General features: G+C 44.3%; 3 protein-coding genes across 10 annotated transcripts in view; 1 reads left to right on the forward strand and 2 right to left on the reverse strand.

The window, feature by feature from the left end:
• The window catches only part of LOC147015031 (DC-STAMP domain-containing protein 2-like), a 67,322-nt gene extending 60,788 nt beyond the window's left edge, over positions 1–6,534 (reverse strand). The window contains exons 1-2 of one of the 3 annotated variants that reach the window (XM_085849358.1): positions 6,168–6,534; positions 3,897–4,143 (exon numbers count right to left, since the gene is read on the reverse strand). In XM_085849358.1, coding sequence (XP_085705484.1) covers positions 3,897–4,143; positions 6,168–6,458 — 538 coding nt within the window. In that variant the 5' untranslated portion in view covers positions 6,459–6,534. Of the gene's footprint in view, positions 1–3,896; positions 4,144–4,311; positions 4,771–6,167 lie in introns of those variants that run through there. The other 2 variants (XM_085849359.1, XM_085849360.1) reach the window with 2 other exon arrangements.
• LOC147015032 (E3 ubiquitin-protein ligase DCST1-like) overlaps positions 2,220–18,966 on the forward strand; it is a 52,592-nt gene continuing 35,845 nt past the window's right edge. Inside the window, exons 1-5 of one of the 6 annotated variants that reach the window (XM_085849364.1) lie at positions 2,273–2,329; positions 3,466–3,659; positions 7,157–7,228; positions 13,435–13,560; positions 15,959–16,033. In XM_085849364.1, the coding sequence (XP_085705490.1) occupies positions 7,171–7,228; positions 13,435–13,560; positions 15,959–16,033 (259 nt within the window). In that variant the 5' untranslated portion in view covers positions 2,273–2,329; positions 3,466–3,659; positions 7,157–7,170. Of the gene's footprint in view, positions 2,330–3,108; positions 3,660–6,545; positions 6,810–7,156; positions 7,229–10,354; positions 10,576–13,434; positions 13,561–15,958; positions 16,034–18,966 lie in introns of those variants that run through there. The other 5 variants (XM_085849362.1, XM_085849365.1, XM_085849361.1 and 2 more) reach the window with 5 other exon arrangements.
• On the reverse strand, positions 9,262–10,479 carry LOC147015033 (uncharacterized; the record flags this gene model as incomplete). The annotated part of the gene is made up of 2 exons (XM_085849175.1): positions 10,460–10,479; positions 9,262–9,901 (listed from the first exon to the last, which is right to left on the reverse strand). Coding segments are annotated over exons 1-2 (660 nt in total), but the record flags the coding sequence as incomplete, so codon positions are not given.

Below are 18,966 nucleotides of genomic sequence, written 5' to 3' on the forward strand. Positions count from 1 at the left end.
AAAGAGAGCGAGAGAGCGAGAGAGCGAGAGCTGGAGCTGGAGATAGAGGGATAGAGAGATAGAGAGGTAGAGATATCTCGGGAAATAATAGTTCAGTTTCCAATAAACTCTAAAACAACAATTGTTTTAAAAATATAAATATTCAGAGCAATGTTCACATAGACATGACCAGTGTGGATGCACAAGTGATACAATCATATTGTGGGACAGAATGGTTGATGTAGTAATTTATTTTTGATAAAGATAGAATGTAACGTGTGTCAAGATAAACAAATGACAATAGAGTGTGATAGGGAAAGGAAACAAGTAAATATGTATAAAACACATGATGAATCAGAAACACGATGATAAATATATGTTACAAACGAAGGCAGAACACGAAGGGTAGTCGTTGTTGTACCATCCATACACCCAATTGAGGTTTTGACTAAGTTAAGCTTCACACATCCATTGATGGTACCTTTACCTAAAACAAAGAGCACTCTTACCGAGCACAGTATCGTGTATTGTGCAGTGATTGCGAAAGGTAAAGAGGTGTATGCATCCATCAAGGGGCCACCCCAGCATCTGCAAATGGTGACCTTATACCAAAGGCAGATATTGTTTGGATAGGTCAAATTTGTGGCCAGGTTGTTACAAATCTCAGCTTTTTATGAAGGTTTGCAGGTTGACTTCGAGGTCGTCAAACTCGCCGCTAAGCTGTCCGGCCTGGGTTTGAATCTCGGCCCAGGTATGAAGTGTCATCCCGGGGTTGCACAGGTAGGCTGATTCATCAGTGTGTGTCGTCCCTCGGATGGACGTTAAACGAGGCGTCCCATCTGCCAGCATTCATTGGTGGACGTTGAAGACCCGAGAGTGTCCTTTGTGATGAGGAGATGAGCTATCGCCGGAACCCTGAACAAATTACAAATTCCTGCCCTAACATACAGATAGCATTCCATCAGCGGCACAGCCGCACTCTCAGCCAGTTGTGCTACCCGCAGCCTTATGCTGCACACGATAGAAGGCGAAACATTTGAGCTCCTTCACCATACAACGAACTTCTGAGGTCCCATTAGCTTACTTCGAAGTACAGACCAATTCGCCATAACTGCAGACCTATTAGCTTGCTTCCAATCATCAGCAACGTAATGGAATCCATCATCGCAAGTTGATATAAAACCCTTCCTTTTCTCCAACAAACCTCATCACAGATCATCAATTCTAAAGAGACCAGGTCATTCCACCTTGGACATGCTGCTTCTACTCTCCCAACAATGGATGGAGACTCTCAATGGTAGACATGAGATCGGGGCCATCTCTCGAGACATACGTATCTCAAGCTTTCAATACAATCTGGCATCCTGCCTTACTCTCCAAACTATATGACTGCGGCATCCACGGTCAACTCCACACATCGCTTACTGACTTCCTCTACTCTCACAGGCAACGTGTGGCATGCAACGGAATCCTTTCATCTCCTCCTCCTGTCAAGGCCAGAGTGCCCCAATGGAGTGTTCTCGGCCCAGCACTATTCCTGATCTTCATCAATGATCACTCTAACTTTCTGGAAAATCCTCTTTATCTATTTTCTGTTGACTCCACCATGTGCTGTGACATCCCTCATCCTTTAGACAAGCAGGCCGCAACCTCTTCCCTCTCTTCAGACCTTCAACAAAAATCACAATTTGGTCAAACACTCAGAATATGTCTTTCAATCTCCTGACAAATCTCACACTCTCCCTATCTCTCTCTGGAAGGACCATCTGGCCCATGATCTTTCTTGGGAAAACTACATTTCAAGGTTGATCCCCAAAGCCAGTCGCCGACTGCGCATCCTCCGTCGAGCGAAGTCCTTTCTTGGCACACCTGAACTCCTATCCACCTCCAAGACCTTCATAAAAAGGTCGATGGAGTACTGCTCTCCCCTCTGGGCTGGTGCTCCTGCCTCACATCTTGCTCGGCTTGATGATTTGGAAACAAAGGCTTTTAAGATCATTGGAATGTCCCGCGATAAAGCTAAGTCTACGAGCCTATCACTTTCCAATCACAATCAGGTTGGTGATCTCTCCATCTTTTACTGCTTTCTTTTTGGTCTTGCACCCTAAGCTCTTTCTGTGCTTTGTGTGCCCCCTCAACCCCTCCATCCCCTGAGTTTCTGCAAGCTATCCGTGGTCCATCATCAACCCCCCACCCCCTCTGATAAAACTACCTAAATCCAGACTTTCTGCTCACCTCCACTCATTCGTTCTCTTTTTCCCCGCCTGTGCAATGAACTTCCAGATTCTTTTCAATTTCATTCTCCCCTCCAGGTCTTCAAGACAGCTGTCCACCACCAGCTCGAGGCAAGGTTTGTGCATGATGATGTTCTATTGTTGTATTTTGTGCACAATGATGTTCTATACGTATGAAAATCTGGCAGAACTTTGGAACTCCCTCCTCTCACCCATCAGTTCTAAATTTTCCATTAATTTTCATCAGATTACTTTATCCTTGGATCACGATCCACTCCCACTGTGCATCTCATGAGTGATTGGTCTGTTGTTCCTGTAAAGTAATATGGAAGTCCATTCCTCACTCTTTTCATCTCAAGCGGACAGTATTGTCCTCTTTGTACACGATAACCTCCGTCCGCCGTCGGTGGCCGACGTAATGTTTTTTATTGCTGGTTTTCTGTTTGTCTTTGTGCGTTGTCTATCTGTGAGCAGGATATCTCAACAAGTTGTGGACGGATTCGGAAGAAATTTAGTGGACAGGTTGGGTGTTTGAACAAGAGCAAAACGCTTCGATTTTGGTTAAGATCCGAATCCAAATACAAGAATTTTAAAAGTAATTCTTCACTCTTAAGTGAGATAGCACGACATCTGAAAAAGTTGTGGACATCTGGTACACAACATGAACTGTTCAGCCTGGCGGAGGAATGCGCACCACCGAGTCTCTTCCTCGTTCGTCCTTGCGTTCCATAACATCTGACTGCTCGTTTACATCATTTATGGATATGTCCTGGTTCTGGTGTTCATGTAGTTCGAGCTCCCAGGAGATAAAGAAATTATTTATTTATTTTTAGATCCTCGTGGAGGATCTCTAAGTCTGACTCACGTTGTTGTTCTTCATCTTCTTGTGGACTTTTTGTTTCACAGCCTACAGTTTTCATCGAAACTTCCTGAAATTTGGCATATATATGTAGACAGACCCCGCGCAGACAATAACCATCTCCGATTTTGAAAATTCCTCCGAGAAAAAAAAGATGTTATGACGTCAAAATATCTCCGCTAATGGAAATCGCCTAAAAAATTATCTCCGAAACTAGGCAAGCTTATTGAATTCTGTTTGTGAGAATCGAACAGGGCATTAGCAGAGATAATTAATTTATCGCAAACCTGATAGATCACAATGACGTCATATTCATTTTTATGACGTCATCATTAAGAGGATGAGGATCTTAGCTCATTCGAGCTTGTTTTTTTTTTAACTATTCGACTGCAGGGTACCGGTACACAATGGTATGCTCTTCAAAAGATCCAACAGGACCTTAACGTACAACAGCGAAGCGTTCCGGTCAGGCAGGTGTAAGGTGGTGTGGAGGCACCTCCGAAGGACGGCGTACTCGTTGATGCAACACCCTGATTGCGACTGAACCCAGACGACGGGGTTTAAAGGTAGCGGTGCCCCCGAAGAAGGTAAGAGATGCCCATTTCAGTAAAACGACACGAAACCATCGATCATGTTTGTGGATGTTGAAATATCAGGTGGTATCACTTACTTAGTTAAGTTAACTTAAGTTCACTCAAGCGTTTAGATCGAACAATGGAATTAAATGAAAGATTTAGAATATTAGATTAAGAGTTCGATCAAGTGTAAATGAATTGCATCAAGGTGAAAGTTAGTCATATTGTAGATGTAAAGAGGTAACGCACAGGTGAGAAAGCTGGGAAACACCAGAGTGATGAGACATCGGAACATGCCCGAGAAAGCCATGCCCAGGCTGAGCACGACGGCGAGTGAGCAGGACACTCCCACTGCCAGGCGGACGTCCAAGCCTCGTTCAAACGTCAGGATGTAGAAACACAAGAAGGACAAGATGAGGCCAAGAGTGAAGGCTGCTGCGCTCTGGACGATCGCCCTCTCTTGATGTTTGTTGATCCGCTTCTTCAAGCGGGAATACTGCGCAAGGATGTCGGGGGAGAGGACGGAGGGAACGCATGAAACGCACAAACACACAGTGAAAAGAGACGAACGTTGCGTGTGTCGTCGTCGGGACACCAAACAACGACGCGTCGAACTCCGCGACGACGCGAGTCGGGGATTCTCGGCTCGTTACTCCGAGCTCACCTTGCAGACAACATTCCCTCTCTTCTCGTCCTTCGTGCCGACTGCGGACGCACGTCTCCCTTTTTTACGGACACGCATCGTGTCGTTCGTGTCGCGACTCGCCACTCCGCCGCGCGCTCTTTGGAACTCCGATTGTGACGAAGCCCGATTGTTACGCTTAGCAACGAGCGCACAGACGCGTCCGCGGAGTACCGGGACCGAGGTCCCGTTTAAAATGGAAACGGTTCATTGTTTGTGTAACCGATGAGTAATTAAAACTGGTTAACTTTGTTTCTTATTGCGATCGATCGGATGTCTTGAATGTTTTTACAATTTATCCGTTTTATTATTATTATTATTATTATTATTATTTTTAAATAACAGTTGTGCTGATAAATCGAATTCCCCCGACCCCCACTCTCCCCCCCTTGGGTAGTTTGCAGGTGTTTTGGTGGAAGGAACCTCAACACCTGTTTCCAACCCTCTCCATTCGCCGTGGACACTCCGTCGTACGATGTTGGCAATAAGGACATTTCGTTGTTTATCAAACCTTGAGACTCGGAAAGATTGATTTGAGTATCTTCGTTAACTTGGGACGTTTGTAGAAAAAAACCATTCGATGCAAGGAATGATCGCGAAGTGTTCATCCACACGATCTACTTATTAGGTACGCACGTTGTTGTTGTGTTGCTCCAGGAGGGTACACGGCACATGACGGCACATCAAGGCACATGACGAATCGGGTACACGGTGACATCATGGATGTGGTGACACACATGATAATTATTTATTAACCTCACCATTGTGTTTGACCAGGCCCTTCACGAACAACTTCCCATTCGACCGAACTCGCATGAACGTAGAGCAATTTGGGCAGAAAAAGTAGTAGTAGTAGTAGTAGTAGTAGTAATGGTTGTGGTAGTTGTACATGTGAGAATGAAATTAGATGTAGGAGTAATAGTAGTTGAGGTGGTGTTTGTGTTAGTAGTGGTAGTAGTCGTCATATTAGTGGTAGTTGTACATGTGGAGTGAAAGTAGATGTATGAGTAATAGTAGCCGAGGTGGTAATTGTGGTAGTAGTGGTAGTTATACATGTGGAGCGAAAGTAGATGTATGAGTAATAGTAGCCGAGGTGGTAGTTGTTGTAGTAGTAGTCGTAGTAGTGGTAGTGGTAGTTGTACATGTGGAGTGAAAGTAGTTGTCGGAGTAATAGTAGTCGAGGTGGTAGTCGTGGTGGTAATGCTTTTGGGAGAAAGAGGATGACTGCCTCGGTGTGTGCTGAAGTCACAGAAACCCACAGACAAGCAGAAAACGAGCTGTTTGACGTCGTTGAAAACATTGATGTCCATTGCAGGTCCAACAGTCAGGACTACAGTGTAGAGGCACCAACAGGACAGATGTAGAGATAGAGACGAAATTGATGATCATAAAACCAAAGTGAAGAAAGACTTCTCATTCAGGGTCAAAAATCCCACCAACCGACGAATATTCCCGGGATATGGTGGCACCGAAAACTCTCAACTGATGATGGGTGAGCAGGACAAAACCTTGAGCCGTGCAGAACTATCCTACAGCTCCACATTACCAAACTTTGTTTTCCTCGCTTTATAAACCTCAAATTTACCGAAGAGGAGAGAAGAGGCCAAAATGAAATCCTCAAGATCTCACAAGTTTAGTTGTTGTAGTAGTTGTAGTAGTTGCAGTCGTTGTGGTTGTAGTAGTTGTAGTAGTAGTGGTTGCCCTTCACATCCAAAGACCGTCCACATGAACAATGTGAACCACCTAATGAATTTTGCAATGCAAGAAGTAGTTACCCACACACGAACCACACTCAAGATAACGACAACCACAACCAGCGTAACCTTGCATCAAGGCACCTCCAAGAAGGCAGACGACTTGCCACCTGTAGTCAAGGCAGGAATTGGTAACTCGTTCAGGGTGCCGGTGATAGCTCGCCTTCTCTTCGCGAAGGATACCGTGGGATATTTGAAGTCCAACATACAAATGCCGGCAGGCGGGACAGCCGGCTTAACGTCCATCGAAGGCACGGCACACGAAGAAGTAGTACTGTAGAAGTGCCAACCCGTCCACCCTTCCGTCGATCTCTCCCCCCAAACCTCATGGAAACACCAATCGGTAGAGAAACATCCTCCAGAGGAGACGTCCATTCATTGTTTATTTGCTTAGTTGCTCATTATAGTTTGTTTTTGGTCCCTCGTGACCACGTGACTCACACTGCTGGCATGCCAGGTTCAAATATATAAATAAACATTCCTGTCCTGGTTCGACTGCTTGTGACTTGAACCAAGTTAGTCTGGGAGGGACCACGATGCGCGTGATGCCTTCGACGGAAGAAGGAGAAGGAGAAGGAGAAGAAGAAGAAGAAGAAGAAGAAGAAGAAGAAGAAGAAGAAGAAGGAGGAGAAGAAGAAGAAGCCTTCAATCCACTACTCAAACACAGTAGTTTCCAGGAGTTGCGCAACCGGTCAAACGGTCATGGTCCGGACAAGACTTTTCCAAGTGGGTCCGTTAATCTCGTTTGGATTCACTCCGACCGGCCGAGAGATTCTCACATTATCCGTTAAAATGTTTACAATCATACAATATTAGTTATATTATTAACACGATAGTTTATATAAGTATTATTTACTATTGTCGTGATTATATTACAATACAATCATATTATCGGGAATGATAATAAAACATACAACGATTCGATTTTGCTCTCGTTGCCACGGAGAGCGTGATATTGTCTCGTTTCAGGATTTTGTTGCTTTATGACGCGATCGGTTGCTATGACAACGATTGTTATGGGGGAGATCGCAAGCGTGGGAAGAGTTAACCTTGAACTTTCACTTTGCTCGTAGAGACTTCTATCCCGATGGCGAGACCGAGGGACAAAAGAAGGAAAGGTCGTCACAACAAACTACCGAGATCAGGTGAGTGCACAGGTAAGGGACTCAAGGAATTGTCCCTTTTAGGAAATCTTTATATTCGTCGTTTCCATCATGTCGCGGTCAAATGGCGGATCCAGGTTGTTGGACCTTCTTTGTTGTTCACCTGTTTATCCATCATGAAGCTCGTGGTGTTATTGTTTTCGGTTTTTTATGTATTGTTTCGTTAAACATTTCTTGTACACTATTTGAGGTACAAGTTCGGCACGAGCAGGAGGAGTAGGAGGTCTCGGTGGGGGTTGGGACCCACCCCAGGTGTTTTTACCCAGGTAAACAGGATAAATAAGCGATTTTACCTTTTGTTTGGAAAATTATTTCAAGGAGCTGCGAACTAGGTCCGAGTTTACTTGGTTTAATTCCGTTAACGCGTTATCTCATGTTCACCAGGGTACTAGTCCCATCGTTGGAATCTTTTCACTGAACCTTTATTTTCGATCACGTGAACATTTTACCATGTGTCGTGTGGTACTCCACCTCCCCCCCCCACCCCCCATCCCCACCAACTCCCTAACTTCCCAAGCTTCTCCCCCACCGCTTGGAAGCTCACCCCTATGGTCGTTCCCCCTTCCCTTCGATTGTTTCCCCTCCTCCATGATAGTTTTCCCCCAATATTGAATGTTTCCACGCCCCTTCTCTGGTTGTTCCCCTTCCCTTCGGTTGTTTCCCCTCCTCCATGAGAGTTTTCCCCCATTATTGAATGTTTCCACGCCCCTTCTCTGGTTGTTTCCACCTCCTCCTTCTCTGGTTCCCCCAACCCCTCTGCCTCTGTGGTTGCACCCTCTTCCCCTTGCATGATTGTTTGCTGCCCCAGTCGTTATTTCCCCTCCTTCCCCATGGTCATTTTTCCCCCATTGTGGTTTTCACCGTTTTCCTCTGTGGATCGAAACCTCGGTAAGGAAAGTGTCCAGCTGATGATCCGGGCAGTTGGGAAATCAGGGAATTGATCAAACGGAAGACCAAGAAGGAACCCGAAAAGTGAAGAGCAAAGATAAAGTCATCAGGAGGAACCAAAGATGAAGTCATCAGGAGGAACCAAAGATGGAGTCATCAGGAGGAACCAAAGATGGAGTCATCAGGAGGAACCAACGATGGAGTCATCAGGAGGAACCAACGATGGAGTTATCAGGAGGAACCAAAGATGGAGTCATCAGCAGGATGCAAAGATGGAGTCATCAGGAGGAACCAAAGATGGAGTCATCAGGAGGAACCAACGATGGAGTTATCAGGAGGAACCAAAGATGGAGTCATCAGCAGGATGCAAAGATGGAGTCATCAGGAGGAACCAAAGATGGAGTCATCAGGAGGAACCAACGATGGAGTTATCAGGAGGAACCAAAGATGGAGTCATCAGGAGGATGCAATGATGGAGTCATCATGAGGATGCAAATATGGAGTCATCAGGAGGAACCAACGATGGAGTTATCAGGAGGAACCAAAGATGGAGTCATCAGGAGGATGCAATGATGGAGTCATCATGAGGATGCAAATATGGAGTCATCAGGAGGATGCAATGATGGAGTCATCATGAGGATGCAAATATGGAGTCATCAGGAGGATGCAATGATGGAGTCATCATGAGGATGCAAATATGGAGTCATCAGGAGGATGCAATGATGGAGTCATCATGAGGATCCAAATCTGGAGTCATCAGGAGGATCCAAAGATGAAGTCATCAGGAGGAACCTGGATAGGATTCAGGTTTCAGCCACTACTCCACTCCCCTCAAACCCATCCAGGCACAGCCAAGTGAACCCCACAGAAAAAAATTTGCAAGAATTCATTTCTCCTTGGAGAGACAGAAAACGAAGGAGAGGAACAGAGAGTAAAAGAGATACAAGTTAAGTTAATATTAACAAGTAAAAATAATAAGTTAAAAATAAGTTAAGTAAGTCAATAAAAACTTCAACTAAATCAACTTTTGTCAGTACTTACCAGTACATAGTGTGTGAGTGTGAGTATGTGTGTTTGTGGGTGTGTGTGTGTGTGTGGGGGGGGGTGGGTGTGTGTGTGTATGTGTGTGTGGGGGGGTGGGTGTGTGTGTGTATGTGTGTGTGGGTGGGTGTGGGTGTGTGTGTGTGGGTGGGTGTGTGTGTGTGTGTGTGTGTGTGTGTGTATGTGTGTGTTTGTGTGTGTGTGTTTTTGTGTGTGTGTGTGTATGTGGGTGTGTGTGTGTGGGTGTGTGTATGGTTGTGTGTGGGGGTGTGTGTGTGTGGGTGTGTGTGTGTATGTGTGTGTATGGGTGTGTGTGTGTGTGTGTGTATGGGTGTGTGTGTGTATGTGGGTGTGTGTATGGGTGTATGGGTGTGTGTGTGGTTGTGTGTGTGTGGGTGTGTGGTGGGTGTGGGTGTGTGTGTGTGTGTGTGTGTGTGTGTGTGTGTGTGTGTGTGTGTGTGTGTGTGTGTGTGTGTGTGTGTGTGTGTGTGTGTGTGTGTGTGTGTGTGTGTGTGTGTATGGGTGTATGGGTGTATGGGTGTGTGTGTGTGTGTGTGTGTGTGTGTATGGGTGTGTGTGTGTATGTGGGTTGTGTGGTTGGGGGTGTGTGTGGGTGTGTGGTGGGTGTGTGTGTGTGTGTGTGTGTGTGTGTGTGTGTGTGTGTGTGTGTGTGTGTGTGTGTGTGTGTGTGTGTGTGTACTGTTATGTCTCGCTTCCTTCTTGGGACTACGGTGCAGTAATTGGTGTTTATTTTCATTATTTTTTTTGATTTTCCCCTAATAGTCATTTGTTTTTTTTATCCCATCGCTTAATTAATCAAAACGTGCAGCTGGTACGTCTCATCATGACGTCATGACATAAGGGCGAGGAACAAAGTGGAGTGGGAGGAGCTGAGTGGAGTGGGAGGAGCTGTGGGTAGTGGGAGGAGCTGTGGGGAGTGGGAGGAGCTGAGTGGAGTGGGAGGAGCTGTGGGTAGTGGGAGGAGCTGTGGGGAGTGGGAGGAGCTGAGTGGAGTGGGAGGAGCTGAGTGGAGTGGGAGGAGCTGTGGGGAGTGGGAGGAGCTGAGTGGAGTGGGAGGAGCTGTGGGGAGTGGGAGGAGCTGAGTGGAGTGGGAGGAGCTGTGGGGAGTGGGAGGAGCTGAGGAGGAAGTTCAAATTGAAAGTTTGTCTCCACGATTTATTAGGAACAAAGTGTCCCGTGGGTTTGAGAGACCCTGAATCGAATGTTCAGCTGTTTTACACGTGTGAAGCGTCGTTATGCGCCCAATGCAGTCACTTCACAAACCACAGGTATGCTGATGACATAGTGATATCAGGAACGGACTGGGAACGTGGAGGAGACCATCATGTACGAACCTATACCATCATGTACGCACCATCATGTACGAATACAACACCTCGGTAAGGCCCAAGGCACATTTGCTCTACGGCGAGGATACGGCGGCCGTACGCCCTCTGAATTGACAGAAACGTGCGGCGGCCGCAGAGGTTCTGCTGTGGCCTCAGGGTGGCCCTACGACGTATGGCTATCTTTTACAGGCCGTAGGGGTCGCCGTGGAATTATAACGCGGAGTTATAACTTTTTTCATTTCTACGTTCGCCGTAGAAATTCGACAAGCCGAAACAAAAAAACTACTGGTAAAAAAAATAAAATAAAAACCCACTCGTTACCGTCTGTCTGGCCGCACGTTCGGCTTAGGGCCCCCTTGCGGTCCCCCTGCGGTCGCCTTGCGGGCACCTTGCGTCTGCCTTGAAAATTCTATGGCCGCCGCAGGGACGCCCTAAGGTCACCTGCGACATCAAATCAAAGACCGTACGGCACCCCCACGTTTTCGGTCTCCACAATTTATAAATACCCCGTGCGGCTCCCCGAAAAATAAAAACATGTGTGACTGCTACATTGTGTGACCGTGGAAATATTGCGGCCGCTTTATAATTGCTCGTGGCCGTAGATTTTGGAGACCCCACGGCTGCCGTGGCAAATGGGACTGAGGCCGAAATACGCGAACTGAGAATCCCAGTAAAGTGTACAGGGTGGCCAAAATGTCTTGTTACCCATTGTTGTGAAAATGGTGATGTTGCCTTTTATCATGATGTGAGCCCACAACACTGGAAGGTTCTCGAAGTTACACCACATACATTTACAGTACTCTTTTCCTTGATTACACATTTTACATGAAATGACACAAACCTTAAGTGTCCAGCGGATCCATTTGTGTCCATCGTTGTCATTACAGAGAATCATTTTGCACCTTGTCTGGGTGGGACATTTTCCGGACCACTTGTGGGATGATACCATGAAAAGGAAGTCTCACCAATTGTTTAAGGTCATCAGTGGTTTTCACTCAAACTGAAAAAAAGGGGAAAAGGAAACAAATTTACACTCTACAAGGGGTGACAAGAGATTGTGGCCACCCCTGTACAATGATGTTCCCTCTTCACAAAAAACTTGGAATGGTGGGAAAATTGGGAAATTGAACCTTCAATTGAAACTCAGAGGGACCTCTGAATCAGCTGTGCAGACAATGCAGGACAGACATTCTGGAGGGTTTTTAATTTTTTTTTTTTTTAACAATGTGCACTTGGTGAAATAGGAACGACATGTTATTATATGGGATGGGGTGAAGTTTGTCCCTTTTGGTCTCGTCTTGCAATGCTCCCTATTATTGTGTTTGTTCTCTTGCCAAATTCTGAATTGTCAATAAGTGTATCTGCATGGTTAAACGCCTCGTCTGATGAACACTCTTCGATGTATAAGCAACTGATCGTGTACCACTCCAACGTAACAGAGTGCTCAGTACCACTCAACAACATGGCCGTTTCCATGGAAACAATGACATGTTGGTACTTGGATAAATGATTTCCGAGCCGTCATTTTCAGTTTTACTCGATCCGCTTGTGACAACTAACCCCAAACGAATTGATTTTGTTATCAGCAGATACAGAGTACGGAGAAGAGGGAAAGAAAGGAAATGATATGGGGAGTCAGATAGAGGAACCCCCTGCCAAGCTTCTCGATGGACCCGACCATTGTGCATTTTTTGGAGGGGATTGGGTTTGCATGTTTGTAGATCTTGAGGTAATGGGATGAATCGTGGAGTTTCAATAATATTATGAGTCTACATAACAGGGGTATCCATCTGAACATTTCATTGAACGCTTGCTCCATTTGCCAAGCGGCTTGCAAGGTGGTTGATATGGAACGACTGTCTCAGAAAGCGTTAGCAAGCTGCTTGCTCACTGAAATATGGAACACATTTCAGGTGTTGAGTACCCTCCAATGGAAGATCAGAGGTTGGATGGAGGGAGGAGCACTACACAGAGTTTCATCATCGAGATAGCGCTTAACACGCAGCACACCTATGCCCGTAAAGTGGTTGAAATGTTGCACCTGAGCCTTACCTGTTGGGCAGTGGTGCTCGTTGGTGGAGCTTTCATTTATTTCATTGGTTTTTTGCCCCGCGCACACAAAACTAAAAGTGGGGTTAAGCAATTCGTTCACTTCTGTCTGTCTGTCTGTCGTCTTGTCTACAAACGTCAGTTTATGATTGAGGAACAGCTTGTTCAAATACTGAAATGTTGCATTTTGAACACGAATCGGTAGACAAACCCGCCGTTGAGCAGAGCTTCGTCTCCAAATTCATCCCGATCGCACATGCGCATTGAGGAGTGGATTAATTTTGAAAATCATTCCAAACAGGAAGCTTACTGTTTTTAAGGACATCATAAAGGACACAAACAAGTAATGCAACGTGTTGAATAAAGTGTTGTAATGGACACTGCGTCAACGGCGGTGAACTTCCGGGAAAACAATTTTTCTGTAATTTTAAAAATCTTTTATTTTATTTCAATTGAATTATATACTCGAACATTGTAGAACACAAATTACTTTTTTTTTTACCATTTTGAATACCCTTCCGTTTAGCAGTACTTGGACAAAATATTGCTACGTTTTACATCATCTCGACCAATCAAACTTGCCGCTTGTTCGGGCTGTTTTTGTGCATATATAAATAATTACATAATAAACCTGATGCCATGCATGTGACTGCACAACCCAAATATTGAAAAAAGATAATATAACTTTTGCTGTGTGGCCATGAAGATGATATTTATCTCTAGAAATGGGGGCAGTCTTATTCATCTTGAGCCCCAGCTCCCATCACACAAAATTTGACTTCGTCCTTTTCCCCCTCACAAGCCTTCCCCCCCTTCTGCCCTCATCAACAATCACAAGTGTTTCACTGTGGGTTCTGCCAGGGTTGCACCATGTGATGTCGCTCATCTTACCAAGCATCGTCGTGAAGATTCTCTTCTGCAAGTACTGGGAGTACCGCATCCCAAGATTACTCACAAATACCTTAATTGGTATCATCATTGGACAAGGTGTGCTTTTATTTTGATCACAACTAAAACAATTTCCAGTTTCACAACATTGAACCCCATATGTATTTCATTTTGGCAAATCTTACAAGAGAAAGGGGGTTTTTGCCCCTGAATGGAGATAAAGGAATGAATGTTTCCAAAAATAGTTTTGTCAAATACATTGGGCTGACATCATTATCATCGTTGGGCTGACAGGCAGCAGAGAAAATAAATGAATATCAGTGTAGAGGGGAAGGAGATCAGACAGGGAAATAGGTTTGAGTATATCTGGGGGGAACAGTGACAACGGATGGTAAGTCCAAGGCAGAGGTGTGGAGGATCCAGGTGAGTGTGAATGCGTGGGGGAGGGTGGAGGGAGTAGTGACAGACAGAAAGATATCAATAAAATTTAAAGGGAAGGTTCTGATGTGGTATGTAACACCGGCCTACCTTTACAGTCTGGAGATGGTGGCACTGACAGAGAGACAACAGCAGAGACTGCAGGTTTGCGAGACCAACTGTTTCAGGAGGGTTGCAGGAGTGAAGAGGGTGGATAGAAGGAGGATGGATGAACTGAGGGAGGAGATTGGTGTGCAGGTCAGTTTGACGAGGAATTGGTGAAATGCCGGCTGATATGGGCTGGACACTTGGTGTGGATGGGGGAAGGGAGAATGGCAAAGGGAGCGGATAGGTTGAGGATGCAAGGTAGGAGGAAAAGAGGTAGACTGCGGTTGAGACGGTAGGATTGTGTGAGGAGGGGATATCAGGAAGGTAGGGGTGCTTTGAGAGTGGAGAGAGTTGGCTGAGGACAGAAGGAGGTTGAGGAGTATTGTGGTTAAGGCAGGGCAGAAGCTTGGGGCCATCGGACGTCACCTCTTATAAAGGGATGAGGAGGAGAAGAAGAAAGAAGAACATAAACCACAGATGGTTACAGCCAACCATTTTACGTTGCTCTTGTGGAATACGGTGAATAAACTAGAAATTGTGTTCAAAGACAAACTCCCGAAAGCTAAATTTAGCCCCAAAGATTCCAAAGTACAATGTGTGCTGCTCTCAAATCACAAACAGGTCGGTGTTCTCTTCCCCCTCCACCCCCAACTTCTCCTCTGCTCTCTCTTTTTGTCCTCAGACCCCTCCCAGCAACTCTAAGATGCACGCATTCTTCCAGTAACCCCATCCTGAAAAAAACCAAAATCCAGACTTACCGGCAACCTCAACTCGGAACTGCCTCTCAGAGGCTATGCTATCCCACTCTTCCCTTCAAAGCTTCAAGCAGGCATCGTCTCATGTCACCAACCTCCCAGACTTACCCACAGTCTTTGTTTACCCACATTAGCCCCTCTACTCCTGAAATAACCCACTTACTGCAGACTGAAATGGTTTTCCTCTTCGTTCATTCATTTGTTTCCACGAGTTGCCCCGCTGTCTTACTGTGGGTTCGTACTCTCCTTCTCCTTGCTTTTCCATAAGCTTCGATCTAAATAAGAAACTCAGATTTATAATGGATGTTGTCGTTCCATCCGATAAGAACAATGTCCTGAATGAAAGAAAGAAGCTCTCCAAGTGTAAGGATTGACAAATCAAAGTTGGAAGAATCTAAAACACGAGCAACACCATTATGCCGATCATTGTTGGAGCAACTGGATTGGTCAAGAAGGGCACTGAAGATCGGATCACAAGCTTCCCTGGATGTCGTGATTGTATGGTAAAATAGAGAATCTACTGTAAAAAGTAGAGCTTGTGTGGCTGTAACTGCGGCAGCAATATTCACTCGTCGATTGGTCGCAGCATCGACCAATCGGATGCGCTTGCTTTTCCCTTCACATATCGAGTGGTCATGACACTGAGGTGTGGTATGTGTCTTTATCACATGCTTTCCTCACCTTCTATTTCCTCACCTTCTGCTTCCTCACCTCGTGACTCATCCTGGTGATTAATATATATACATATTTATTTATTTATATATTCATTTATTTTAAAAAAAAATATATATATATCTCTCACGGTGCTATCCTTGATAATTTTAAGTTTCCTTGATTCCCTGGACACAAAGCGGCCTTCCGTGCTCGGTGGGCCAACACGGGTACTCTGGGGTGCCCGCTGGTCAGATAAATAACGTAACGTTGATTGTTGAATAAAAATAATTTAATTGTTGCAAAAGTATTACAGAGCAACATTCAGTGAAATAGTCATGATGAGATAACATTTACTAATTTTGATACATATGTAATACTTGTACTCTCCTAGGTTTTGAAATTAGAATCATAAGATTTTGTTATTTGTTATTCCACGTTACATTTTTAATTTGCAGCATCTGAAAATCGAGCGGAGTTTATTGGTGTCAGAAGTGGTGATGAGTTGGTAACCAATTCTAAGTCATAATAATTAATAACAACCAAATTTTGTTTTCCCTTTTTAGGGCTCTACTATATATTCCTGGATCACATGATACAGTCTGAGGATGGAAAGATCATCTTCCTCATCGCAAATACAGGTATTTCTTGATGGAACTACGGTGTCCTGCAAAAGTATTCACCTCCGACCAATGGTGCCGCATTGAGATGAATTATGAATTTTGTAGAAACAATTTTTTCAAATGAACCTTTTTATTCATAACCGAAGGGATCAAACTAAACACTGTTGTAGTTGAAGGAGGTTACCTGTCAGGGATACCTGTACAAATCAAAATTAACTTGTTGTGAAAGTGTTCAGGCCTTCAGGTCAGTTCTTGGTGGAAGAACCTTTTGCAGCGATGACTGTGCGCTGAGTCTTTATGGGTAGGTCTATATTAGGTCTGTGCATATCCGTGTATTTTGCTAAAAGTGTACATTGTATACAGTCCGTTTGCTGATTGTATACATGTGTAAACGTTCAAATCGAACAAGTCAATGAGCGTTAACTAGAACATGTATTTGTCTGCATTTGTCTAAGAGTAATTATATTACATCATCCAACAGCCCAACCCTCCCCAAAAAAACATTTAGTCCAACATAAGTTAAAGATTTCTCCAAGAATAATTCCATTACAATAAACAACATCAGCAACCGGTTTGATGGCGGAAATGAATGTAACTACAAGGGCACTCGGGAGATTGCATACCTCCACCAGGCTGATTAGTTTACGTTTTATATCCCACTGAAAGGCCGGATCTGGATTCGGACCTCAACTAAAATTTAATCAGCTTGTTCTTATCACCTAACCTACTGAGCCTGGTGTTTGCTTTGCAGTTAGGGTGGTGGCTTGGGATCCTAAGGTCCTGAGTTCAAACCTTATTGGCCACTGAATTAACACCAGGGGGTTGACAACCTGTCACCCTTCTAAGATTGGCAAAATGAGCAACGGTGTGACCTGGTAATAGGGGCACTGCATCAGCAGCATAGCCGTGCCCCTAACCAATGATGCAACCAGCAGCCAAAAAAGGCAGCGCACGATGGGAACCGAACCAACTCATCCATCAAGTTTTGTCCAAAGCTATCCACAACTTTTTGAGATATTTTGTTCACAAACAAGCAAACAGACGGACTGTGGTGAAAACATAACCTCCATCCACCTTCGTTGGCGGAGGTAATTTAATTCCATTTATTTTGCAGCTTCTTGAACTGACGAACTAATCCGTGATGAGAAAGAGTAAAGAATAACTTACTAGCCCAGGAGCATTAAGTGAAGAACACCTAGAAACATGGAAAAAAAAAATGCAGAAAGCTGATTTTTTTTCAGGGATGGTTCTCTGACATCTCCTGAGTAAAAGTGCATAAAATCCCGAAAAATCCCGTTTGTGCTAAACGTGTGGGAACGCGAAATCCAAGATGGCCGCCATTTCGCTAATTCCGTCAACCGGAAATCAGCTAATATCACATATCGTCATGTAATACATGATTTTGGGGTTTTAGGTATGAGGAATTCATTAGTGATGTCCTTTTTTAATTCTAAAGTCATTATAACCCTCTAAATCGAAATTTTTGTAAATTTATTCCAAAAAAAAGGCATCGGCAATGATCCGTCAGTCATCTTCAACATAGATTAGTCCATCATGACACCAATAGTACTGTAATATATTCTTTTCAATGTTTCTGATGCATTATATAATTACACATTATACTATATTTCCATTAGAACCTATACCAACTGTTCTCATGGTAACTCACAAGCATGAGAATTACATGAGAACTCATGAAAATCTTATGTGAAATGACATTTCCAAATGAGAATTTGATGAGGTCACATGTGAAATGAAAATAGTGTTGGAATTATCATGACTTCTCCCATTATAATGTTATTCAAACACAGTTATACTATTTTAAAAGGAAAATGGAAGGATGCACATACAAGCATATGTACGTTGATGATAACTTTGCCAGAGAATATGAAAAAGTTAAAAATGAAATTGATAGTGCTTTCTTATCGTATCAAATGATTCCATTTAACTTTATTCATTGTCACTGTTGTTACCATCAAGTGGACATGCATTAGTGCAGTTCTGCCCAATGCATGTCGAGCACATGGCTGAACAGTCTCGACCAGCTTTGCGGCATGAACACTGTTTCCCGCAACCGGTTTTACACCCACGTGACACCATGCGTCATACAGAATCAGATGCAAGTGGTCTGTCTGTGTAGATTGGGATGAGCATGTCATCAGTGCATTCCCAACCCCAGTCAAATTGCCTGTAAGGAGTTGCCCAACTATTCCTGCACAGCATAGTAGGCCCGATAAGCATGATATCTCATAGCTGCAGATGTGGGAGGTAAGCTCTCAAGTTGAAATGATGTAGAAGATGAGGATTTCTTCTTTCGAGTCTTTTTCATCATTTGCAGGTATGATAAAAATCGGCACTTGTCAAGGGCCGCACACGTCTCGTTCGCATTATATAACTTTAAGACAAACATTTCCCCAGCCCTGGCAATTTGTTCATGAGTAGCGTCATTTGCCTTGAAAATATCAAGGAATTTGCAGTCCTTATTCTGTAACACATTTAAGGCTGTCTTTTTACCCACTTTGTACATTGCAGAAACAGTATCACACCCTGTGATAGCATGGGAGACAAGCAGATGGTCCCTAACACTCACATGCAAAGCCTCTCTGATACAGTCTGTGCTATAAATGGCATTATTTGCATATTGCATGTACAAGTTTGGACAAGATCTGTCGATCAGCAAAACCAATAAGTCTGTATCTTTTCCCACCAGAATACCTGGACGATCACATCCCTCGGCAAGCTCGATAGCTGAGTTACAAATGAGGAAATCTGCATCTGCTTGGCTTTGTCGGCATGTTATACCATTACGGGTTAAAGAAGCCATCAGAGCAGAGATAAATCTAGCTTTGTTCTTGTGGTTGCCAAGAAAAGAAGGCTGGCTACAAGCCACCGATATTTCAAGTTCAAACACAATATCCGGAGATACATTTTTCCCAGTCATACTCCTTCTC

Source organism: Eptatretus burgeri, chromosome 12 (genome assembly GCF_056783735.1).
Source record: "Eptatretus burgeri isolate ZD-2024b chromosome 12, Ebu_testis_v1, whole genome shotgun sequence".
NCBI classification, from domain to species: domain Eukaryota; kingdom Metazoa; phylum Chordata; class Myxini; order Myxiniformes; family Myxinidae; genus Eptatretus; species Eptatretus burgeri.